This window comes from Bombus huntii, chromosome 5 (genome assembly GCF_024542735.1).
Source record: "Bombus huntii isolate Logan2020A chromosome 5, iyBomHunt1.1, whole genome shotgun sequence".
NCBI lineage: Eukaryota > Metazoa > Arthropoda > Insecta > Hymenoptera > Apidae > Bombus > Bombus huntii.
In genome coordinates this window covers 4,667,075-4,691,673 of record NC_066242.1, presented here as the reverse complement: position 1 = coordinate 4,691,673, position 24,599 = coordinate 4,667,075, and the positions used below count along the sequence as shown (strand labels likewise).

General features: G+C 32.9%; 4 protein-coding genes across 19 annotated transcripts in view; 3 read left to right on the top strand and 1 right to left on the bottom strand.

Moving 5' to 3' along the window:
* Nucleotides 1–713: 713 nt before the first annotated feature.
* Nucleotides 714–6,928, top strand: LOC126865888 (protein kinase C-binding protein 1). 6 transcript variants are annotated; one of them, XR_007689712.1, is made up of 8 exons: nt 714–886; nt 1,374–1,846; nt 2,021–2,339; nt 2,419–2,599; nt 2,693–4,681; nt 4,784–5,149; nt 5,842–5,971; nt 6,057–6,075. XR_007689712.1 is itself a non-coding variant. In XM_050618826.1 (8 exons), exons 2-7 carry the CDS (start codon nt 1,419–1,421, stop codon nt 5,917–5,919), a joined length of 3,288 nt encoding a protein of 1,095 aa, XP_050474783.1. In that variant the 5' UTR covers nt 714–886; nt 1,374–1,418; the 3' UTR covers nt 5,920–5,950; nt 6,447–6,928. The 6 variants fall into 6 exon arrangements, 3 of the variants coding, with proteins under 3 accessions (XP_050474783.1, XP_050474784.1, XP_050474782.1); XM_050618826.1 differs by lacking the exon at nt 6,057–6,075 and adding an exon at nt 6,447–6,928 and having other exon boundaries at nt 4,784–5,076; nt 5,842–5,950; XR_007689711.1 differs by lacking the exon at nt 6,057–6,075 and adding an exon at nt 6,447–6,928 and having other exon boundaries at nt 715–886; nt 4,784–5,076.
* A 1,533-nt stretch (nt 6,929–8,461) lies between these two features.
* LOC126865894 (tryptophan--tRNA ligase, mitochondrial) lies at nt 8,462–9,443 on the top strand. The gene is made up of 4 exons (XM_050618834.1): nt 8,462–8,499; nt 8,595–8,699; nt 8,781–9,051; nt 9,141–9,443. Exons 3-4 carry the CDS (start codon nt 8,828–8,830, stop codon nt 9,370–9,372), a joined length of 456 nt encoding a protein of 151 aa, XP_050474791.1. The 5' UTR covers nt 8,462–8,499; nt 8,595–8,699; nt 8,781–8,827; the 3' UTR covers nt 9,373–9,443.
* Nucleotides 9,370–11,336, bottom strand: LOC126865891 (reticulon-4-interacting protein 1, mitochondrial). Of its 4 annotated transcripts, none has more exons than XM_050618830.1 (6): nt 10,780–11,336; nt 10,452–10,681; nt 10,150–10,359; nt 9,954–10,066; nt 9,610–9,874; nt 9,370–9,548 (listed from the first exon to the last, which is right to left on the bottom strand). In XM_050618830.1, exons 1-6 carry the CDS (start codon nt 11,036–11,038, stop codon nt 9,441–9,443), a joined length of 1,185 nt encoding a protein of 394 aa, XP_050474787.1. In that variant the 5' UTR covers nt 11,039–11,336; the 3' UTR covers nt 9,370–9,440. The 4 variants fall into 4 exon arrangements, with proteins under 4 accessions (XP_050474787.1, XP_050474788.1, XP_050474789.1 ...); XM_050618831.1 differs by having other exon boundaries at nt 10,452–10,684; nt 10,757–11,335; XM_050618832.1 differs by having other exon boundaries at nt 10,757–11,335.
* A 984-nt stretch (nt 11,337–12,320) lies between these two features.
* LOC126865885 (protein still life, isoform SIF type 1) overlaps nt 12,321–24,599 on the top strand; it is a 33,011-nt gene continuing 20,732 nt past the window's right edge. For 3 of the 8 annotated variants that reach the window (XM_050618818.1, XM_050618817.1, XM_050618819.1), the window contains exons 1-12: nt 12,321–12,459; nt 14,932–15,596; nt 18,425–18,609; nt 18,689–18,807; nt 18,940–19,147; nt 19,404–19,648; nt 19,890–20,448; nt 22,144–22,497; nt 22,682–22,738; nt 22,994–23,165; nt 23,530–23,757; nt 23,957–24,086. In XM_050618818.1, coding sequence (XP_050474775.1) covers nt 15,430–15,596; nt 18,425–18,609; nt 18,689–18,807; nt 18,940–19,147; nt 19,404–19,648; nt 19,890–20,448; nt 22,144–22,497; nt 22,682–22,738; nt 22,994–23,165; nt 23,530–23,757; nt 23,957–24,086 — 2,424 coding nt within the window. In that variant the 5' untranslated portion in view covers nt 12,321–12,459; nt 14,932–15,429. Of the gene's footprint in view, nt 12,460–13,116; nt 13,518–14,931; nt 15,597–18,424; nt 18,610–18,688; nt 18,808–18,939; nt 19,148–19,403; nt 19,649–19,889; nt 20,449–22,143; nt 22,498–22,681; nt 22,739–22,993; nt 23,166–23,529; nt 23,758–23,956; nt 24,087–24,599 lie in introns of those variants that run through there. The other 5 variants (XM_050618814.1, XM_050618816.1, XM_050618815.1 and 2 more) reach the window with 5 other exon arrangements.

Here is a 24,599-nt window from a genome sequence, read left to right as displayed (position 1 = left end):
GCATGCGATGCGAAAATGGTATGAGGGGTCAGATGATCCCCAAAACATGGGGCACGAAAAACATTGATTGTCTATTCTGTACTTCGTCAATGCTATGCCTTTGGCAGTATTTCTACTTCTACCATCTTTTTACTTCTATTGACTTTACCAATTTTGGTAGTTGGATCCAAGATAATCCCTAAATTCACTACTCTAAATTGTAGAAGGCAAAGCAACCTTCTGATTTTTTACACGATCGGTATTTCAGAACATGCGACGAAAAGTTTCATAAGCTCTAGGTTTATTCTGTACCTCGTCGATGATGCAAGGTCTATTCTGTATCATAGAGAAAGATAGAGTACATAAGCCGTATGTTACCGTGTAAATATTGGAATAGGAACGCTGCACAGAGTCCTCTTTTAGTCCTTGCCAAATCAGGCATGTACACTGACGTGACTCGTTGATATATTTATGATATATTTATTATACAAATATGTAATATGCGTGCGTTATTAGAAAAAGACATAAGTAGCGTTCTCTTTCTATTCCTATATCACTTTTTCAGCTTACTTACACTCTCTATCTTTATATCTCTATGATCCGATGTGTTCGTCTGTGCTGTAAATTTCAAATATCATGTTGCGCTTTTTGTAATTAATTACAAACATTACCGAGGGATGGAGGCACTGGTAGTAAGGACCCTGGACATTGGAGGGGAGAAAGAATGTTCATGCTTTTGATGCAATGTCGTGTTAGTGAGTGGTATATTTCGCTTTCCTTGTTGTTTGGGATTTATATAGAAAGTGATTTACTTGACCTGTTGGATACATTTTAAAAGTTACAGAAATCATTGAAAATAACTTTATTAATTTTATTTTCGGATTCCTATATAAATTCTATACAGATGGTAATTGTTTTATCTGCATATAGTAGTGGATATATTTTAAAATCCCCTATGTTCACCTTACTATTATTATGTGTTCTATCATATTGTTGTTAATCAATATGCAATATAATAATATTATTGGAACAACATTTTTTATTCCTATTTATTTTGTACTAAACTAAAAACTATAGGAATAAGTAGACAAAGACATTTTTATCTATTAATTTAACAATTAAAAGATTATTAAAGTACTTTGATCGAACATAAAACAAAACATTGGTAAATATTTTTCATTAAGCTTATTTCACAAAGCTTATTTCTATGTTTGTCTCTTATTCTATTTCTTAAAGTTTCTTAAGAATTCTAACTTATCTACTGAATATATATATTTCTTGTATATTTCTTCAATATTACATATATTGAACTTGAAGAACTTTCCTTTTAAATATATAAATAATCTTTTATATCTAGAGAAGAACAATTATGTTGTTTTCAACATTGTGTTTAGGTAAACATATATTCAACTAAATGCATGCAATAAAATGACATCAAAATGACATCGGTAGAGGCGCAGAAAGATCTTACAGGTTCCTCGTATCTACAAAATTCAATTACAAATGAATCACAAGAAGAAAATTCACAATCAGCAAATGTCCAAAAAGGACATAATCTAATTGATAACATTAACAAGGAAACAAATAAAGTTGCCATTGCGGATACAAAGGACGACATTAAAGATGCACAGGATATTACAAATTCTGATCAAAAGGAAAGTAAAAATAAGGAAGTGATCATTTTAGAAAACATTAAGAAAGAAGTAAAATGTAATATAAATAAAATAGAACGTAGGCAGAATACAGGGAAGTTGGATACAATTTCTTCTGTTTCTGACAATGACTTTAAGTCAAGTAAAAATGAAAATGTAAAAGAAACTGTGTTTAAAAGTGGAAATAATTTAAAAAGGACACGACGAAATGTTAGGTAAGCATAGACAATGTTTATTTTTACTGTTCAACATTTTTCATTTTATTTTATTTTACTTACAAATGTGAGTCTGTGTAAGGACATAGTGCTAGGTATTAGGATTCTAAATATTTCGCCAAAATTAATATTTCACAAAATAAAATAAACTAGAAACTAAATTTATTCTTTCAGTATACAAGAGACGGATGTTTCCTTAGATGAAAATAATTTGAGAAATAAGCGAAAAAGGAGAAATACAAATGATAAATTTTGTTGGCGATGTCACAAGGAATCTGTAGAAGCACATTGCAGTGCTTGCCCTAGATCATGGCATCGAAAATGTATAGGAATGCAACAGTCGATTATTCAAAATTGGATATGTGGGGAATGTGCAGCTATTTTACAGGCAGAGAATGCAGAGACACGTTCTACAGCTATGGCACAACTATCTGTTGACCAATTATGTTTATTACTGAAACATGTAGTCGACAGAATGAGAGAATATCCTGGTGTATGTATTAATTTTCTATTTATATTAAATTATTTTTGCATTATTCTAGTAAAATTGAATTCAAGTATTTTGGTCATAGTCAGAACCATTTTGGAAACCAGTGGAACTTTCTGAGGCTCCAAATTATTTAGATTATGTGGTAAAGCCAATGGATCTGAGCCTTTTAGAATCGAATGTTCGGGCTAAATTATATGGTAGTACAGACGCATTCATGGCTGATGCCAAGTGGATACAACACAATTGTATTGTATTCAACACATGTATGTGTGTAAACATAAATTAATATTATATTAGAATTAAGTACGTTAGAAAAATTATACTTAAATGGGTTTTATTTAAATTAAATTATACAGGTGGTGGTGTATACACAGATACATCTAAATTAACGAATGCCGCGAAACAGATTATTAAATTGGCACGTCAGGAAGTATCAGAAATTGAAGCATGCCCTGATTGTTATGCTCATGGCAGAAACTTACCAAGACCACAACCAGCATGGTTTATTGAACCCTGTCGTCGTCCTCATCCACTTGTGTGGGCGAAGTTGAAAGGCTTTCCATTTTGGCCTGCTAAAGCTATGCCTCGAATCAATTCTCAAGGTTTCATTGATGTACGATTTTTTGGGGAACACGATCGAGCATGGGTTCCTCCGCGAGATTTGTATCTATATTCCGAAAACCCACCTGCTCCATTACCGAGGAAGAGAAAATTAGATATGGTAGAGTGTGTTAGGGAAATTACTCGTCACTGTCGCAAGCTAGAACTTGTGTTTGGCCAATTTACATTTGCGCCTCCCAAAGTGCAATATAATCCGCATGATCCAATGCAAATAAAATTACTGTTACCAAATTATGATCCTCTTCATTCTAATAACTGTACATCACCGCAACTCTTGCTTCCCAAAAAGACGCCGCTTCTTAAAAAGCGGGTTCATGTAAAAAATAATTTGCAAACAAACTCGGAAAAAGCAGACAATTCCGATACTGAAAATAAAATATCAAATGAATTTAACGTAACTAACAAAGGAAGCAAAATTGAAAATAAATCATTTAAAGCAGAACAAGAATCTGATAACTTTCACAAAACCGAAACGATTACGATTACAACTAATAATTTAAATGAACCAAGAGAAAGAAAAAGGAAAGTGAATATGCAATCAGAGAAGAATATGTCAGCAAAGTTCAAAGTGGTGATGAAAGAAGATATAAATACGCCAAGTACAAGTAAAACTAATACAAATAGTGCAAATGATGAGAAATGTATCAGTAATCCAATAAAATATGACACGAAAGCACCAAATTCTACAATATTGAAACAAGATATTAATCCAGAAAATGCAACAAACAATAATGCAAAATCCTTGGAGAATTCATTACAACAAGAGATAAAATCCCCGAAAAAGCATATAGCAAAAGACATTCACATATCCAAAAAACGAATTCCCTTTAAAGTGAACGTTATTAAAAGAAATGTCGGCCAAAATGTAAATTTACAGAAGAATAATTTTAGAAACCATGAAAACACAGAAAAAGTATACAAGCCAAAGACTAGAATAGTCGATAAAATGAACGCTGAGAAAGCTTTAAAATTTATTACAACGGAACAAAATCAAAATATGGTAGAATCGACAATTTTGATTAAACGTCAGAATGATTCAATGACGTTGAAAGAAGGCTCTAAAAGTGATAATAATAGTAATTTAACAACATCGTCCATTTCAGTACAAACTAATAAAACATCACTTGATGTTGATATTAATGGCGATATTGACATTAATAGAAGAAATACTACAGATCAACCTGTCGGGTTACTTTTCGTAGCAAATGATGATAAATCTAATATCACGAAAAAGTGTACTGAGGAAACTACCGAGAATGAAAAAAAGAGCAATATTTCGGCTCACGTACAACAAATTTTCAGAGATTCGTTGAGAATAAAAGATCAACAAGTAAAGGAAAATAGAGCTAGAAAATCATTTCCTAATAAACCTCGTAATTACCCGCAACATATTTCTCGTTCATCGATAAATACATTATCCAGTCCGATCGAGTCTACTGTTCATACGTCTACTCATCAGGCTGAAAATTGTGTCGAGTACCAAATGTTGCCCCCAGAAGCAGGTCCTATTAGTGCCCGTTTATATCATGATGCTCAAGATTTAGCCACAAAAATGGCTAAATTAATGGAAGAGGCATATAAGGAAGCAGCGTATGAGAATCAAAATTGTGAAAATCGTAATATGTCCGAAAATCATCAAGCGTCAGTTCATTTTTTAAGATTACAGATAGAACGAATGAGGTGGCAACACCAACAACAATTAACAGAATTAAAACACAACACTGGTATGTCTTTGCAGGTCGCTTCGTGCGTCATTTTATTTTACATGTTATTATGTCTGTTTACGAAGGTTACATATACATTTCGCAAATATTTTTTTATTACAGACAGAATATTAAGAGAAATGAAGGCAAGCCTAGAAGCCGAACGATTACGTGCTGTCGAGGAAACTCGTAGAGAAGCCGAAGAGGGGATGTTACGTTGTATCGAAGAAATCAAACGTAAACAGTGGTGTGCAATGTGTGGCAGAGAAGCATTATTTTACTGCTGTTGGAATACTGCATACTGTGATTATCCTTGCCAACAATCACATTGGTCAGTGCATATGAGAACATGCGCTCAACAACCTTCGTTCACTACTATTATTACTAGTTCTACTGCAAATTCAAATCAGCAACAGGTGATGCCCAGACTTATAATAAATGCACAGCATGTGGCATCAAACATGTGGAGGGCCTAGAGCATACTTTAGTGTAAGTCTCTGTAATTGAAGCCAGAAGTTTCGTAAATTATAAATACTTGTTCTCTAAGTGTTTATTCGACCATTCGCGGAGAGACGCGATCGCGAGAAAGCACGTCAAAGGGAGTCGTAAATTTCCGTTACGATTAGATAATCGAAGCCACGAACTGATCGATCCCCTTATTTCTGTTAGGATAATAGGGGTGGTTCAATTGAGTTTATACTGAATTAACACTAAGCTTTAGCAATATCATTGTATTTTTTATTATGTAGCTCATCGTAACTTGTATTTATATGTAAGTGTTATTGTTGTAAAGTTAAAACAAACTAGTACTTTATATATAAACTTTTTGTAATGTAAAAATGCAAATAACTTAAAATAAAGAATACGTATTTAAGGAGCAATGCCTGCTCCAATAATTATTCTATATAGGAATAACAATTTTGATTTTACTTTTATATTTTATATTTTAATTAAAATAGAAATTAAAATTAAGATTAATATTTCAACTGAAGATACACTATTAATATTTCAACTTACACTGAATATGTCTTTCGACCCTTCATATTTTTGTTACCACTGTTTTTCTAGATTTTCTCGATAATTCAATTATTTGATAATTAGACAATTATATGACAATTTTGAATTACTTTGTTATTCTTATCTTTATGTAATGTTTCAACAAATTTATCTATATTTTTCAGAATCATAATATCAAAACAAACAGACTTACTAATAAGACATACGAACTGCCTTATGACAAACAGCATGAGATATCGTGATTTTTATCTTTGTGTTGTTCTGAAACTGAAGGTAATGGAAATTCATCATAGCGTACGTATACTTTAATATAAATGGACATTTCTTATATAATAAAAAAAAATAAAGAAAAAAGTCGTTCAGTGCAATTATATTACAGCTTAAAAGGTGAAAATTTTTAAGTGACAAAAATATTGATGAAAAAAAGTAAATCATATTTGTATTTCATTTTGCACACACGATCTATACTTGTTTTGTATAAAAAATAGAAAAATAAATGAAAATGTTATGTACAATATGATATAAATAGCTTTTGCCCATTACATTTTTAAAAACAATGAGGAAGATGCCCGTCTACCTTTATAAAAACTACATATGTATGTGTAGCCAATTTACTTATGTATATAATACCAGGTAATAGTTATTTATTTTACTCCAAAATTTTCAATAATTAAATATCGCGTTCTTCTGTACTTTTCTGTTCTCTAAGTATTCTCACAGTTTTTGTTTCATAGTCAGATTCTCCAGGGAGAGTGTTTTTATGTTTCAGATAACGCAAAGTTGGAGAGTTTGCCATATCTAAACTTTTCCTCGTATATCGTTTAAAATACTATAAATAAATAAGTATTTGCAAATTTATCAACTTCTAAGAAGTATCAATTATACCTATGAATTTTTGATAACCTCTACAATACATATCAGCGTTAATGGTCCAAAAGTGTAATATATGAATTAAAAGAAATCATTAAAAAGGAAAAGATACACAAATACGATGAAATGATGTTTAAATCTCTTCTATTGGTAATTAATTACATATCTCATAGGATCGTACTAAATTTTTTGTGGTTTGAGTTTGTTTCAGAATCCATTGTGAAATCGACAGAAGAAGACTCCTATTGGTTGTATTCCATATACATACAATATAATGTCTTACGTCCTCCCTTACATAGTCTCCCATTCCTTTTTAATAGTATTTAATTTTTTATATATATAAGTAACTATATTCATATACATATAATATTCATATTGCAATTGCGTTCTTCATAATTTAAAAAAATTTGTTTTTAATTTCAACCATAATTAATGTAATAATTTTCTCCTATGAATTATTAAGAAGTTCATCAATTGCTTTCCCGTATTGCTTACGTTTATAGTTTACATGTTTAACAAGTTTAACTTTTCGAGTTAAATATACATAATTCCTGTTTCCTCTGTAGTAAATCTAGAGGACATAAGAAACACTCCGATTTTTTATCAGGTCGATATTACAAAATGTGAGACACAAAGTTCCGTTTAGTGTTACACCTATATTGTTTTTAGTCAATGGTAAGAGCTATGTCTAATGATCAGTGATTGTATCATAGATGTAGTATATATGTAATATGTACATATAAGAATATGAATAAAAACTAAAGATCAGACGAAATCTAATTTTTATATTCACAGAACTTGTATCTGAAGACAAGACTTTATAAAGCTTCGAAGCTATCAAAATCTGGAATGCTTATCTTTTTCCTCCTTTTCTGAGGAGTACCTATTCTGTTAGAAATGAATATTTTAATAAATTTTGTCTAGAAAATAGACTATAAATTATTTATTTGTAGAATTGTATCAATTAAGTTTCAGATCATAAAAATAGTACAAAGTTCCAGGTTTCCAAGTTTTGAGGTTTCTAATGTCACAAAATCTCAACTCTAATAGTAAAATGTGTATCGTATTTAATTTGATACTAGATGGTTGTTACGATAAATTCAAAACAAGTATTTAATATTTGATTTTGATTTTATAACTACAGCGGTGCTGAATTGATAAAAAATGTTCACGAGATTGAAAAACGTTATCACGCGTCGAAGAAATACTTTCAAATGCATAACTATGAAAGAATACAGTCAAAAGGTTAATTTTAATTATGTTAAAAATTGTGTAACACACGCACACATATATAATATATATATATACATATATATATATAGATTTCATATATATCACAAAATTAATTATAGGTTTCCAAAAGTGACTATCCAAAGAGAATATTTTCGGGAATTCAACCAACTGGAAACTTGCATTTGGGAAATTATCTTGGAGCTATACAAAAATGGGTACAGTTACAAGATAGCGGAGAAAATGTTATTTGGAGCATTGTAGATATGCACTCTACTACTTTACCGCATGTAAAGATTTATTGAATTTATGTTCTGTATTTAATGGTAACATACTCAAAGAACTATATCTATTCTATTTATTAAATATATGTCTGCTTATAAAAAACGAAGTTTTGGTTTCGTTAAAATGAAAAGAAAAGAAATATGAGTACAAGTCAATTAAGAATAAACATTATAGGATCCAAAGGAATTAAATGATAACATATTTAAAATGACGGCAACATTACTAGCATGCGGTATTGATCCAAATAAGAGCATATTATTTCAACAATCTACTGTGGATACACACGCACAACTGTCCTGGATTTTGGGGTGTCTAACAACTTTAGCAAGACTAGCTCGCTTACCTCAATTCAAAGAGAAAAGTCAGACATTAAAAGATGTCCCTCTAAGTTTATATATTTATCCTGTTCTACAAAGTGCTGATATATTGCTGTATAAGTAGGTATCCCCAGGATACATTAATATATTGTATTAATTGAAACTATAATTTAGTAAAAAAAACAATGCATATTATAGAGCAACACATGTTCCAGTTGGACAAGATCAAGTTCAGCACATTCAATTCGCACAAGAGTTAGCCATTAAATTCAATAAAAGATTTGGAAATACTTTTCCCGTGCCTCATTCTTTAGTTAATGGTAAAAATGTTATTTATTTAAAGATAAATAAACTATATATTTTATGATATATTTATTGCTAATAGAATGCATATGTTGCAGAAAATGCAAGTCAACGTATAAAATCTCTTCGTGATCCTTCAAAGAAAATGTCAAAATCTGACCAAAATCCAAAGAGCAGATTAGATATACTAGATAAGCCAGAAGTATTGGCAACAAAAATAAAGAAGGCAGTTACTGATTGTATATCGAAAGTAACTTATGAACCAGAAACACGGCCTGGTGTTGCAAATTTAGTTATTATCCATTCCATGCTTAGTGGAAAATCACCAAATCAAATATGTTCTGAAGTAGAAGAACTAGATACTGGAAAGTATGTAAATTAAGATATTAAGTTTTTTTATCTTTGCTCGCTATGTATTTAAGTTATTTTCTTTTCATTTATCTATTTGTGTATTGCAGATATAAATTAGTGGTAGCGGATTTAGTTATAGAAAAATTGACTCCTATTCGTGAAAAATTTTCAAGATTAATTAAGGAACCAGTTTATTTGCAAGAAATTTTGAAAAGCGGTACAGAAAGGGCAACAGATATAGCTAGTGATTGTTGGTGTGAAGTTCAAAATAAAATCGGTTTTAAAAATGACATTCTTCATGAAAATAAATCAGTACAAAATACAATACACAATATATAATGTAAACTGAACATTTATTTAAAAATAAGATGTATACTTATTTAATAATTACTATTGCATTGATGATACTATCTCATATCAATAACCAATTTACCTCGTAAATGACCTTGAGTTACTCTATCATAAGCTAATGGTAAATCTTGAAATTGGTAGACTTTCTTAACCACAGGAACCACCTGTGCAAAGTAAGAAGATATTGGTATGCTATATTATGATGATATATGTGTGTGTATATACCTTTCCACTTTCGACAAATTCTTTAAGTGTTTTAATTCCTGCTGCAGAAGGAATAAAAAATCCCCATTTCACTGTACTTTTATTTTCAATTGGAATATTATATTTTACCAGCTCTCCTATATTCTTCACTGTACCCACAATCAATCCATGTTGATCGGTATTTTTTAGTACCGGAGAATTCAAAGTTATATAAGTACTATGGGGGTAACCCCTTAATCGTATTTGATCTGCCCCTTGATTAGCGCAATCCAAAATTATATTATAGCTGAATTGGAAATTAATAAAATTTATATCAAAAATAGACATTCTTTAATGTAGGATAGATTAATGACTGAATTACATACGGCCCCTCTGCAATAATTCTTGAATCAGCACCATCTAATTTATAATCAATTACAACATCAGGTCCAAGCTTTTGTACCATATTTACAGCATCACTACTGCATGTAGTAATGACCTGAATCATTTTAATATGTCTTATAATACATAAAAACAATAATTCTTACTTGTATCACAAATGACAATATCAATTTGTATTACATGCATGTTCCAAGCCTTTAGAAGTTGTACTGCTATAGTTCCTACTCCTCCTGAACCACCTATTACTAGGACTCTATTATTTCTTCTTGTAGCCATTCTAGTTTTATAACACAACGCACCAGTAATCCATAATGCAGACCATGCTGTAAGGCCAGCATACAATATACTGGCAGCCTCAATGTATGATAAATTTCTAGGTCGTAGACTGACCTATGAATGAACATTACTATAATTTATATATTTTGTATGTTATATCGTAATGTATCCTTATATTTATTATTTACTTATCCAATTTTATTTACCGATTTATTATCAACAACTACATAACCAGCATGACAACCTTGTTGCTCCACAGGAACTACACCCCATACTTCATCACCTAACATTAATCTATCTCCAACACCGTGTCCTTTTGACACTACTATGCCAGAAAAATCTCTACCTAGAGTTAATGGCAATTCTAATTCACCGTATTGTCCACTGGTAAGATTTCTAGCTTTTCTCATTAAATTTAACATTACTGCGCCATATCCTTCTAATATAAAACATTCAATTATAATGCTACATATTTATTATTTAAGCTGTAAGAAACAAAAAAGAAACTGACAATTAGTATAAGATAATTCATACTTGTCATAGCTATATCTATGGAGTTTACGCTAGAGGCTTCAACTTTGACAAGAATATCTGTTGGTTTAGCGATCACTGGAATCCTAACATTTGAAAGTTTTAATTCTTCCAATCCACCGTATGAGTGAATTTGCCAAGCTTGCATTTTGTCCTCAACATTTTCTTTATATTTGGCTAATACATTACTAAGAAAACGAGATTGTATGCTTCCAATATTTGATTTTAGATTTTGCGTTATTCTTTTTAACATTTTCCACATTGATTTCAGTTGGGCACTAAATAATGTAAGATTTAAAGATAGGTTACGTTCAAGAGGTTCTGTTAATTTAATTCGCAGCAATATTAGAAATATTTTCTTTTTTAATTTAACAATGTAAATTCACACATGATGTTAGAAAAATGGATAATTTAGTGACTTTGATTAAAGTTCTTTTCCATGATAAAATTGTCTAACATTAATTTCTCCTGTATCCAATAGCTGTATCCAATACGAATTATGAATTGAACGTTAATGTCGTGTGTCTTTTTTTATTTGTTCTTTTTTTCTTTGATATGTATACTTTGATATATATATATATGGATTTGAGTACATATATATGTGTAAAATATATCATGTATATACATATATATGTACGTGATTAAGTTTGTGTAACGTCTTATTTACGTATTTTTGTCATTATTATCTATTAAATTGAAATGTACCACGATTAGAAATTCTATTTCTATTGACGAATTAAAAGCAATAAATTCAAATAAAATGTACATACAAATGTATATGTATAAACGAATATTTTTTTCATTTAGAATATTTACATCAATAGTCAAAATCACACATTTTCACAATCAATGTTATTACTACATTATATAATCTGTTATAATAAAAGATAAAGTTTATGAATTTAATATTAAAAAAAGAAATTAGCGAAAGATAATGATAATTATAATTGAACGCCGTATAATGTCATTGATATTATTCATCGTTTCATTCTTAAGTATTAAATATAATAGATATATACAGAATACTTATGTATATATAATAAACATTAGAAGAAATACATGCATTATTTGGTTGTTATATTGCTAAATATGTTACAATATAATAATAATAATAATAATAATAATAATAATAATAATAATAACAATAATAATATATTATAATTATATTTGAAGGTTTCATATCAGAATTGTGTATGAAATGAAAATCATTTATGATTTTGAAAATTCTGTATATATCATTGAATTATATATGCACGTTGACGCACTATGTATACGAATAGGGATAAAATTTATTTATATAGATATGTATACCTTAATTACTGAACACGTTTAATCAATTAGAAAAAAAGAAAAGCTCGATGATACTCGAGTCCGTGTATGATAATAAATTATGCTACATGCGCGTAGATGATCGAAGATGTGGTTTCGTTAATCTTTGGTGGTACTTTTAGCAGTGGATCATGTGGTACAAGAGAGTAAAACGAGGGTGGTTCTTTCGTTTTACGAGTAAATTTGACAATGCGCATGCCTGTTATCGATCGCTAATCACTATGGTTACGCCTCGGGATAGAGGTACGACAGCGACTACGACGGTGACGACGACGGCGACGACGGCGACGACGACGACGACGACGACGACGGCGACAACGACGGTGACAGCGATCACCCTGCATTTGTTTCACGGTGAGTTTAACGAAAGTTTAAATAATTGATTCGGTATAATTGATCAAATGCAAAAGGGGATAAAGGTGATAAAAGTGAAGACTTTGAAGAGAAAAGTGCATAAGCTGATTGAGTGAAAAGAAATGAAATAAGGTGTAAATTTTCGAAATTTTAGTAAAAATAGTTTGATCTTTGTGTGACATCCCTGTTTAAGTACTTGCTGATAGGACTAAAGTGGGGAGACACGTAATCGACATACAGTCCGAAGGAGAAATAATGAGAGAGAAGTAAACTGAGAGAGATAAAAAGAGAAAGAATAAGTGGGGATGAGGAAGAGGTGAGAAAGGAAAAAAATCGGGAGAATGAAGGAACAGGTGAGGGGTGGGCAGAGAAGTAGGAGTAGGAGTAAAACTCAGAGGAAGAAGAGGGGGAAAGGGCTGGTGTAGGGGTCGAAAGGAGGTGGACGAAGGGGAATGGGAAAACGCATACAGGGCTGTTCAGAGTAACATGGAGCGCATCGCGGGCGCAGCGAGAGAGGATATTGACATTTTCGGTCGAGGGGCGCGCATTCGTAGAAGAAGGGGTAGTGGGTAACGGGGCAGTCGCCTCTTTTACCCGATCCTGCAGTATCCATGACTACGCCGTCCGCGAGGATTTCGCGCGAAATACCGGAAATTTCGGACGCGTAATCTTTTATTTTAAATAGTCTGTCAGTGAATTGTCAGGTGTTTTAGATCCTGTTGAACGACGTCAGTCGTTAGGTCGACTATCGCTTATTGTTTGACAGGTGATCGTTTGCGAATCATTTGCTTTCGAAAAGGGTGGATACCGTGATCTCACACCCCGCTACTACGATCGCGGTAGCCCATCCCTTCTTTGATTCCGTCCCTAACCCCTTCTCATCCGTTCGTTTATCTTTCTATCTCCTACTACAGCATATATCCTTTTCTTCCTTCCTTCACTATTCGTTTCTCCCTTTTTTTCTTTCTCACTGTCATTCTACTTCCACCTTCTTTTACCGTCAAACATAGAACGTGTTCGACATCTTCCGCTGTGGCGAAGATACCGCCAATGCAATGGTGAGTTTTTTCTCGTGACTAAATCAAGTCGAAATACATGAACCTGTACAAATGAGTAGGCGACAAACGAGCGGACACAAGAAGATATGTGTACTTATTTATCTGGGCAGAGTAAATGTGTGAGAAAAAGAGACTGAGGAGGGAGAGGGGGAGCGAGAGTGGGGCGGTGGAGGGCGAGGAAGGAGAATCGTAAAAGGAGAAAGAACGAAAAGCATACGATAAAGTGTATTCAGAGGGTGTTCAGAAAATGAGAAAGGCTAAAAAGGACCTTGAATAGAAGAGTTTCTTGTTGAAAGTTGAGGAACGAGGGGCGTTGATTAAACACCAAACAGCAAATGGGGATATCCTAGCTGGTGCAATGTTTACTCGAATTCCACAGTGAAATATCTTCGATTAGGCGGTGTCGGTCTTCCTTTATTATTCGATAACATGATTAGTTACTAGTTACAGTGACATGTGCTATTTATCGTTAATTGCGTAATGTTTTTAAATGTAATGTTAAATGTTAAATAGTTTCGAAATGATATTTTGAGAAGCATTTTCGATGGTTAATCAAGATTTACTTCGAGCTGTAGTGTCCTTTTTATTCATATCGTTAATTGTCATTCTATTTTGTTCCAACACTTATTTACCGGATTAACAGACACTAAATATATTCATCTAAAGGTACATTTACCTAGCTGCTTTTAATTGTTCCTAGTAATTTCGCGATCTGTATTTTTATTCCTGTTTGCCGAAATGATTGCGTCGTATTGTATCAATGCCCAAAAGCTTGTATGTATATTGATATTTCGTCGTTTTTGAAGCAAAAATGGCGCTACTTGTTATTACAAATAGGTAGGTATAACTTTAATAGCGAACAGTATTGAGGTAAACCAATATTTATACACACAGGAAATAACGAATATAAGTATAACAGAGTAATGCGTATTATGTAGGTGAAAAGTCTGTATCGGTTCAGTAACCCTCTCGGCAACGCCACCCCTATTATTATCCGTAACACGTCCACGCAACACTTTGTTCCGCTTCATTCACCTCGCTAATGTCTGTGCCGTCGTATGACACTGTGTCATCGTAATTATTTTTTTTAAGTATCGAAATAATTTGAAGCAGAGAATATATCATCTTTTGCATATAATTTTTAAAGATATTTGACCAAATGCTTTCTTTTTATTAGTAATTATGTAACTGAATTGTAACATTACGCAATTTTACTATATTCTAATGTAAAGCTTGTTTCTCTCTCTCTGATACTGTCCAAAGAAACAATATCGGATTAAATAAACTTGAGGTTAAAGTTAAAGGTGACTTATGAGGCTGATGACCGACACAGAATCTTCTCCTTTTCTTCTCTTTTTTTGCTTGTTTCACTGACAATTTTTAAATTAATATGATACAATTATTATATTTCCAGCGATTATGTCAGGGGCAAGCTGATAAACTTTTGAACACCTGCAATGATGTGACAATAAAGGTATATTCTCCTACATCCTTTCTCATATCGCGGGGTATTGTCCCTGTTACACAGTGCTTCCCAGAATAGAACAAGAGAATGAAATAAAAATTATCATCAACTAAATCGATGATTAATGAAAACGGTGCCAAACGTCGATAGACAAGCCAATCAACGTGAATATACAGCATCTTGATATTCCGATAAACATCGATAATTAGGGAGCAAAAAAGGAACAACAAGAATAAGAAGAAACGAGGGGTTGACCACTGACTGCAAAACGCACAACAGAACAGGTTGATTAAGATCAAATCTTAACGAAGGAAACACAAACAGACAAGGAAAGCACAAAGGAGGAAGAAATAGTGGTAGTTGTTAAAAAAACAGTAAATTGATTATTCAAAGATTGCGTGAAAGAAGGAAGGATTACAGGTGGTATAAGAGAATAACAAGAATAGAATGGGCAATAAGTTGTCTTGCAGTTGTGCTCCTCTTATCAGAAAGGCTTATCGTTACGAGGATTCACCATGGCAGGCTGGCGCGAGGGGCGGAATGGGCGGCAGCGGAGGTCGCAGGGGTGACACTGGCCACTTGCTCAGGTGCGGAAGCTTAAGAGAAAGGAAGAGGTGCGCATACCATACCATTCAACCATTCAACCACTCCATTCGACTCCATTATCAGTCTTTACATTTTAGGAAGGCTACTTACTCATGAAAACACATTGCTCCTTCTCATTTAGCTTCCAACTCAATTATCCACATGTCCCCATATAACACATACATACACATTTACATCGAATGCACTATTACTTGTTTTCTCCTCAGGTAGAATATATTTATTCGAACTGTTTGCTTTTACATTGTCCTTTTTAAGAGAACTAATCACTATCTTTATTTCCCTGCTGTATCTATGTAGCAGTAGCGTGTACTTTTAGCCCATAATGCGCATACTGTTTCCTCAATTTGAATTTTAAATAAGAGCGCGCAATATTTCGTGAAACTGAAGATCTTCTCTTTTCTCCTCTCTGATACTTGAAATATCCTCAAAGACTATTATCTATTGTAATAATGTTGATTAAATACGCGTTTAATTAAATTGTTCTACCTGAGATTTTCCTCTTTCATTTTTTTTCTTCGCTCTCTTCCATTCTTTTTTATTTCTTGTTTATTTGTCTTTTTACTGTTTTCTCTCTGACACGCACATATGTACCTATATTTACAATCATCTATATACGTATTTCGCATCAAATCACTTTCTCTTCCTTTCTCTCTATTCTGACTTCATTTTTTGATACATATCCTATTTTATCTATCCCTGATCTTCTGTCATTTAGTTGCCATATCGCCCATTGTCTTAGCTGAAATTCTACTTAATCATATTTCTATCTTTTCTAATATCGGAGACACAACATATGATTTTCTATTAAATTTAAAATTAATATCGTAACATAAATCTTTTGGAGGATTTTATAGCTATACATATAATAATTTGACAACTATGTCAGATCTTAAAAATGTATAATTCGTTTTTGAACATTGTTTAATCATATGCTGTGGTCAGTTATACATTTCTGTAGTTTTATTATACTTAAAATTATTATATACTTTCAAACCAATATAATTTTAGAATTATTTAAAAATTCTAACCATAAATGTTATTGATACTTTGTTAATATGAGTAACACGTTCACTTTAGGATATACATGCTCTTATATGAGTTAATCTTTTCTTGCACTTTGTCCATTAAATTTCGTCATGCTTATATGACTGTAACACATTATCTGTTAAATTTAGGACTGTATTGCATGCACATTGCAATTTATGCAATTATATTTGATACAGTTATTATTGCATTCTATTTCAAAAGAAAGAAATCGTGCATAATAACGCTGCACAAAAATGATGATAGTGGGATCGCGATACGTTGTAAGTTTAATTTATACAACAAAACATGCACATTAGCTGATACTTTAATTATTTACGTTATTGACATGCATGTCTCTTCAAAAATGAATTGAAAATACAAATATGCATCTTGTACTCTTTAATTTCAGAACATAAGAAAAAGAAATGAAAAGCAAAAGGAAAACGACTAAATTAAAACCGTAAAAAGTGAGAAGAAACATTCATTGATATAGCCAACTCCAGAATAATATAGGGATGATATATAGAATATTATAGGGACGATATATAGAATATTATAGGGACGATTTAAATCTTGGACTGCGTTAAAGTTATCTGGAAATAAATATTTTCCTTACAGTCTTTTATAATACAGTTTATAATACAGTTGAAGCTCAAGGACGCGAAAACTTCTATAACACTACAATTTCATTCTTTGCTTTCCGACCCGCTTTGGATATATAAACTTACTTTATCTCGAATTATTTGCCACGTGTTTAGATGCGTTATTTTACCTGTATAATTCCGATTTAAACAAGGCCAACCTCTACAATTTGAAATTTATCTCTGTAAGTCTTAGATTTCTGCATCATGCGCGTATCCCTCACACCCAAGTTATATATAATATAAAGTAAATTATCATTTATTTTCGTAAATAAAAAATTCACCTTCGAAAATCAATCTTTTTTTTTCAAATTGTCACAATTTGAAAAATATTATTCCTTGCACGAAATTTCTTTAAGTTTGTTAAATTCCCGTTTGTTAAACTTTTCTTATTCGAAAAATTCGAAGATTCTGTTTCTTTCCTTGAGATTCAACTTATTGAGATTCAACCGTAATTGTATTAGTAAAAGTTAATTAATTAGTAGTTACCGAGGATTAAGACATATCCTTTTAAAAAAGACAGAAAGAAAGAATTCGGAATAGACATCTATTTTTGTCTTTGTACACAAAAATGTCTTATATTATGTATTTCGACACTCGAAATGTATAAACTTTTTAGCTTCCTGCTAATTTCGCAATCGCGTTACATACATATATCTACTATATATCAAAATTCAATATTAAAATTCAAATATTTAAAAAAACGGAGTTTTCCTCACGATTAAATGCGAAGTGTAAGTCTGTATTCTGTAATAATTGATTAACGAAACGAAACAGATGTACACTCTGTACGATTATCTTTATTCAAACCGATCTGTTGAAATTTGTCAACGACATTCACCTGACATATTAGTTTGATTTCTTCCTTGTAAATTATTCATGTACTACCACGCGCTAAAAGGTGAAGCAGAAGATGAAGAAAAAGTAAAAAAAGAAGAACAAGTAGAAGAAGAGGAAGACGGAGAATAGAGAACGTTATTTACAATAGTAGTCATACCATGTGCTGAATAGATATTTCTACGCTGACTGATATTCAAACATCTTGTTCGTTTGAATTGTTTTTGTTCGTTTCCTTTCGGTAGTAATCCGTTCGATATATCTGTTCGATATATCCGCTCAACAAATGTTTTTACTGTGTTCAATTACAATTTAGCAATAAAAATTTTTAGACTATGGGCCGAAGTGTTCCATGTAAGTGCCAGTGGAGCAGGGACTGTAAAGTGGCAGCAGGTCTCCGAGGATTTAGTTCCTGTAAATATCACATGCATTCAAGATTCGCCAGAATGTATTTTCCATATTACCGCATACAACAGTCAGGTGGACAAAATTTTGGATGTACGATTAGTTCAACCAGGTAAGATCATTACTTGATATCGTATGAAAGACGATAGACAGAAATGTAACTTATTAAAAGATAATTAATATTATTCTAGGCACACGTATCGGACAAGCATCAGAGTGTTTTGTTTACTGGAAAGATACAATGACCAACGATACGTGGGGATTGAATTTTACTTCTCCAATAGATGCTAAACAATTCAGAGAATGTTGCGTAAGTTTATAACGAATGTTCTTTTGTGCGGTACGCATGGAATCATTTTGGACATTTTCATAAGAACAGGGATCGGCATTAAGTTTCATGGTATTCGAGTCATTTACAGTCATTAGTTAATTTTTCGTACAGTCACCGTCGTTCAAGATTTCAAGGAAAGCGTCCTCTTCTTACTCGTTGAAGCTTGAACCACCTAACAAACAAAAGATCAAAACCCGGAGAAAGCCCTTATCGACACCGGCATCACCGAGTAGATCCAGGGAGCCTCAATGCACTTGTATGACCCCAGAACAACTTGCCAGGTTTCGAAGCCAAGAAGCTAGATATCGTGGCTTTTGTGGTACGATATATTTGTTAAGTTGTATATTAATATATACGTAAATTAATTTCAAGATTGTATAATAGACAAGTAATCTACGGAAACGAAAAATTTAACATACTTGTGTTCATGTAGAGGCGCGCATGTTTAATAGATTATTAAGTTAATTATTTATATACTGACACTGAGCTATCTACTTAAACGTCAATTTGCATTTCGATTTTTTACATGATATATTTCTGTTTATTTTACTGTTATTCTGTTATACATAATCCAGGTACTTCTACGCTTCCGCGAACTATGGCAAGATCCACGGAAGTTGAAATGACACCAGCTCGTGATAAAATAACTGCAGCAACATCCAGTGCGTCCCTCTACGACAACGTTAACAATGCGAATGTAACGCCAGGAAAAACACCGAAAACAGGCGAATCAAAGCAAAAGGAGAAACAAAATGAAACCTGTCAAACTACACCAAAGACGGCAAACGTAGGAATCGAAACAGTCACCGTTGGATCACAGGTAAGTTGTACAATCATTACCTATGTGTATATTCTTATACGTATATAGAATGTGTAACATCGTAACATACATGTACATTAAAGTTAACATTCGATTCAAACTAACGATAACTAACAAAATGAAGTAACTACTTATAAGTAAGTAAGAAAGTAAGTAAGTAATGTACGAGTAAGCATAAAAGTAAGTGAAATATAAAAGAAAGTTAGAAGAATAAGTTGTTTCTGCTTGATCTGAATTACAGATCGATAGCCCGGAAGAAAAAGGCGCTGCAGTTTCTCCGAAGAAAGGTCAGAAGCAAAGTCAAGATTCGTCTACTCAACAAAATAGTACTGAAATGCTAAAATCAGAGGGTACACAAGCCGGTGGTACTTTACAAAATAAATCTTTACGAAAAGAGCAATTACATCATACAAAGTCTGCTGATTATACAGACTTGGAAATACAAAATGGCAATATCTTCAACATAGTGAACAATAATCACAGTGGAAAGAAATCAAAAAGTAAGAGTACCGATGATATGAGAATTGAAAATGCACAGAACGGTGGAATTAGTTTAGATTCGAATACCTTGAAAAGAATGCTGAAACCAATGTCGAGTATCGATAGTCCTGTTACATCCCCAGAGATGACCAGAAAGAGGCACAGCCATTATAATTATCATTACCACCCAAGCAATAACAATCAGAAATACGTTATGCAAGAGACTGAAAATGAAAATTGTGCTCATCTATATCGAGCACCATATAATAACAAGTTCCAGGCATCTAGGAGCGTGCATGACATGGGACGTCAGTACACTGGTACATACGATAACAATTTCATTTACGGTCCGATACATGCATTTTTTTTTTCACTTTTGTTCTCTCGGATTTTAGTTATATTTTTTTATTTAACTCGTTTCATTTACAATTTGGAACTTAGTGGGACACGAAATTCCTTTTTACACATATACATACATTCATAAATGTACGAGCGTATGTAATTATTTGTAATAATATGAAACTAGAATTTCGGTGATCTTTCAATCTCTTATCTTATCATTTTCTTTCCAAAAAATATCTTATTTACTATTGCGAATATATGAAACTTCTATTCTTTGGACTGTTTGCACGTTATTTATTTATATGGACACACACACACACACACACACACACACACACACACACACACACACACACACACACACACACACACACACACACACACACACACACACACACACACACACACACACACACACACACACACACACACACACACACACACACACACACACACACACACACACGCACACACGCACACACGCACACGCACGCACGCACGCACGCACACACGCACACACACACACACGCACGCACGCACGCACACGCGCACACACACACACATATATATATATCTGTTAGAAAAGAAGTATCTCTATCGCGTATTAATTTAATAGCGTAATTTTTATTTCACACTCAAAATAACGATATTATGTATAACTATATTTAAATGCATTACTTATGTATATTTCATTTAATTGAAAAAATCCATATTTTTGTAAATGATTATTCATTAACAGGAGTATAGTGTCAAGTGCAATTGTTAAACATTATTGTATAATATATAGTATAAGACTATGTTTACAGTAGATGCGCGTTTTGATGAACCGTTATTTTGACGAATGAAACATCTGAAAACCGAAATGCATACACTCGTAAGAATCTACATATATATATACATACATAATTACATATATACATGTATACTTATGAACATACATCCATACATGTTCGCTTGCTTTAACGTATCGAATCCGCCATAACATGCATGCACTGTAATGATAGGCTTAGGACCGGTGCAGACGACTGGTTTGTGGCAACGTCACCACTGCGCCGCTACAATTTGCTGTCGCTTTCGTCTGTCGAATAATGTTATTCTATAACACAGCGGCAAATCACCACGGCGGTGACGTTATCGCAAACCGTTCGCTTGCACCGGGGTCTTAAGGAGAGAAAACTGGCAAAAGAAATGTATTCGTACATAAGCATCCCTGTTTGAAAAGCAATATTGTGTTGACAGAAATTAACTCTGTAAAAATTTTTGAACAAGTAAAAGTGACCAAACAACGGTTCTTTTTATTGGTCGCGACACATACACACGTACACATTTACATACTGTGTTATGTGTTGCGTGTTGCGCAAAAAAAAAATTCATTAAATCTTAATAAACTAGCGGAATTGACCTGAATGCTGTTGACATCGACTGATTCTATGAACTACACGTACTAGTCTTCAGCTAGTATCGTATTGTTCTAAGTGCTAAAAAAAATTGCATTGCATATTCTATAAATAAATAAAGGGGTGCGTAGTTGATTAACAGGGATGCATGGCGCATGTCAACTTACACCATCGAATGAACGTGAACGCAAAAAAGTAACGATTCTTTACGTTCGACAGCTGAATACAAACATCACACCGTTTCCAATTCCTGCATGAAGCACCTGTTTGTCGTAGGCAGCAGAGCCAGGACCTATTTAGATTCGGAACATAATCGATGCACAGGTGATATGTCGCCGCCATCGGATAATGTCATCTTCGATAATCAGTGTTACGCGACCACGCCAAGTTCGTCGAATGGAAACTCGGATATGGAACAACCGACTCACTGCAGTTCGCGTCGTTGCAATGGTGGTCAGGCGTATCAACAACAAAACATGCAATCTGTATCAACACCTGGTAGTCCAACTAGTAGGCTTCTTCTCGAATATGAGATGCATCTGAGGAACACTTTGGCCAAGGGTATGGATGCCGAAAGCTACAGCTTACGTACTTTTGAGGCCTTGCTAACGCAAAGCATGGAAGATTTAGGTGAGTAGTAAACCTATTTCTCAAATTATCGACAAATTTCATCTGTATTATGTACATACATTCTTTCCTTCCTTTTCCACTTTTTATTTGTTCCCTCTCCTTTCCTTTCATTACCTTCACTTTATATGCCTTCTGTGTTTCCTCTATTCCTTTTTCTATACTAAACCGAGCGTCAATGTTGCAGAATTTGCGAAAAATATACCGTTGAACATTCAACGTACACCTCACGTTTCACGAAGACGTAAGTTTTATTAAGTATCTTGTTTATTCCTCTTAAAAGTCTTCGTACACATATACTCCAAACTCTACTACACATTACTCGACTTGTTGATTCTGTCGTATTACTTATCCGTATTTAATAATTAAAAGATAATGAATGAAAAGTTGAGGAAATCTTTCGGCAATCAATAAATTTCGTTCAAAGATGAAATTTATCGTTTCATTTTCAAGCAATGTATTTTCTCTATGTCTAACGCATTCTTCTGTATTTTCACAGGTCCCGGTTCCAATAAATCGTCAACGTTACCACTATCGTACCGTTATTGCAATGAAAGACAAAATAGTAAAGATAGGGACGGTTACTACAGCGATCGTAATGAAATGATTAGGGAGAAAAGAGACAGAGAAATTGACCGAGATCGTGGATATCTTAGTGATTATAATTCTAGGTAAATTGTTGCTTTTGTCTTTTAAATGATCAAACTAATAAGAAAGTAGAGAATCAGTAAAAAGTAAAAAATTTGGAAGAATTTCATCTTTTAAGAAAATAGAATTTTATTTCGTTACTTTAAATTTGCTTTTGTCAGCAAATAGATGTCATCTTATTAATTCTTTTCCGAAGAAAACATAAAAGACGATAATCATTTAAGAATATTAGTTTAAATATATATTAAATATTAATATTGTTTAATAGTATATTCTACATATATAATGTACGTTTTCGCGTTAACAGCTTTTGATTATTTTCGAAATAATGAACAACGTAACCAGGATAGTATACTCGTAGATACATAAAAATGCTGAAATTTTAAGATGTACCAGCTGCGTTGGAGAGTCTGCACGTGCACAATGGTTTCGCCACTCTGATGGATGGCAGTCTGGTAGTTCGACACTTGGCTCTGGTGCTTCTAGTTCAATGAATCCAAGTTACGTGGGACATAAACGAGATTCTCCTTGGGATTCCTTACCATCGCTAAGACACGAGGGCAGCCTTAACGATAGCGGATATAAATCAAATCGAACTGATTCTTTAGAACAAAGGTGAATAATTTGCAACAAAACATTTAACTAACCATATAATTGTAAAGCTATGTTTCTGATCATAAATTAAAATCTACGCAATAGATATGAATTCTAAGACGTTTATTCTATTCATTTTGACAATGCATACGTGCCTCTTTGCGCCAAATCGTTAAGATATAACACTTTGTGTGTGTGTTTGCTTTTTCGAATTTTGCAGAGGAACTTTTGATAGACAAGACAGCGTGAGATCGGATTATATGTCCGATCGGGATGGCAGATATGGAATTGTTCAACAAGCTTCACTGGAGAGCACAGACTCGAGAATTTGCTACTTGACGTCCTCAGAGGTGAGTCCCCTAAGTAGTTGTCGACCTTATCACCCTTTTATATCAATATCCCACTTCAACAGTTCACTATTGCTTCACTTAGCTGCACTTTATAAGGTAAAAATATAAACGCAGATACTTGATTAATAACAAACTGACAACAGACAAATAAAATACAATAATTATATCGAGTTAAATTTTATGCAATCAAAAAGGATGATTCGTTTATCGAAAATTTTCGTTACACTGTGATAGAATAGATTGACATATAGTGTTTACAAGCCTGTGTGTGTGTGTGTGTGCGCGCGCGCGCGTGTGTGTGTATGTATATATACAGTAATTTCAAAAAGATAGATATATTTATTAAAAACTATAAATCGTATAATTGGAGTAAAGTAAAGAACAGTTCCCTGTCTCGAATCGGATAATACTCATTATCGATATTCTTTGAAAGTCATTCATTTTTCTCCTTGCGTATTTCATTTATATAAATTTGACCTACGTGTAGATAATAAATGATCACATTTTCGTGAT

Bases quoted from the DNA above. Each gene is read 5' to 3' on its own strand.
- LOC126865888 (XM_050618826.1), top strand. From the start codon at position 1,419: ATGACATCGGTAGAGGCGCAGAAAGATCTTACAGGTTCCTCGTATCTA. The intron at 2,600-2,692 runs GTATGTGTGTAA...TAAATTATACAG, and splicing joins TTGTATTGTATTCAACACAT to GTGGTGGTGTATACACAGAT. The intron at 4,682-4,783 runs GTATGTCTTTGC...TTTTTATTACAG, and splicing joins AGAATTAAAACACAACACTG to ACAGAATATTAAGAGAAATG.
- LOC126865894 (XM_050618834.1), top strand. From the start codon at position 8,828: ATGTCAAAATCTGACCAAAATCCAAAGAGCAGATTAGATATACTAGAT. The intron at 9,052-9,140 runs GTATGTAAATTA...TGTGTATTGCAG, and splicing joins GAAGAACTAGATACTGGAAA to ATATAAATTAGTGGTAGCGG.
- LOC126865891 (XM_050618829.1), bottom strand. From the start codon at position 11,038: ATGTGGAAAATGTTAAAAAGAATAACGCAAAATCTAAAATCAAATATT. The intron at 10,685-10,779 runs GTATGAATTATC...GTTTTATATTAG, and splicing joins CATAGATATAGCTATGACAA to AAGGATATGGCGCAGTAATG. The intron at 10,360-10,451 runs GTAAATAAAATT...GTTCATTCATAG, and splicing joins TAGTTGTTGATAATAAATCG to GTCAGTCTACGACCTAGAAA.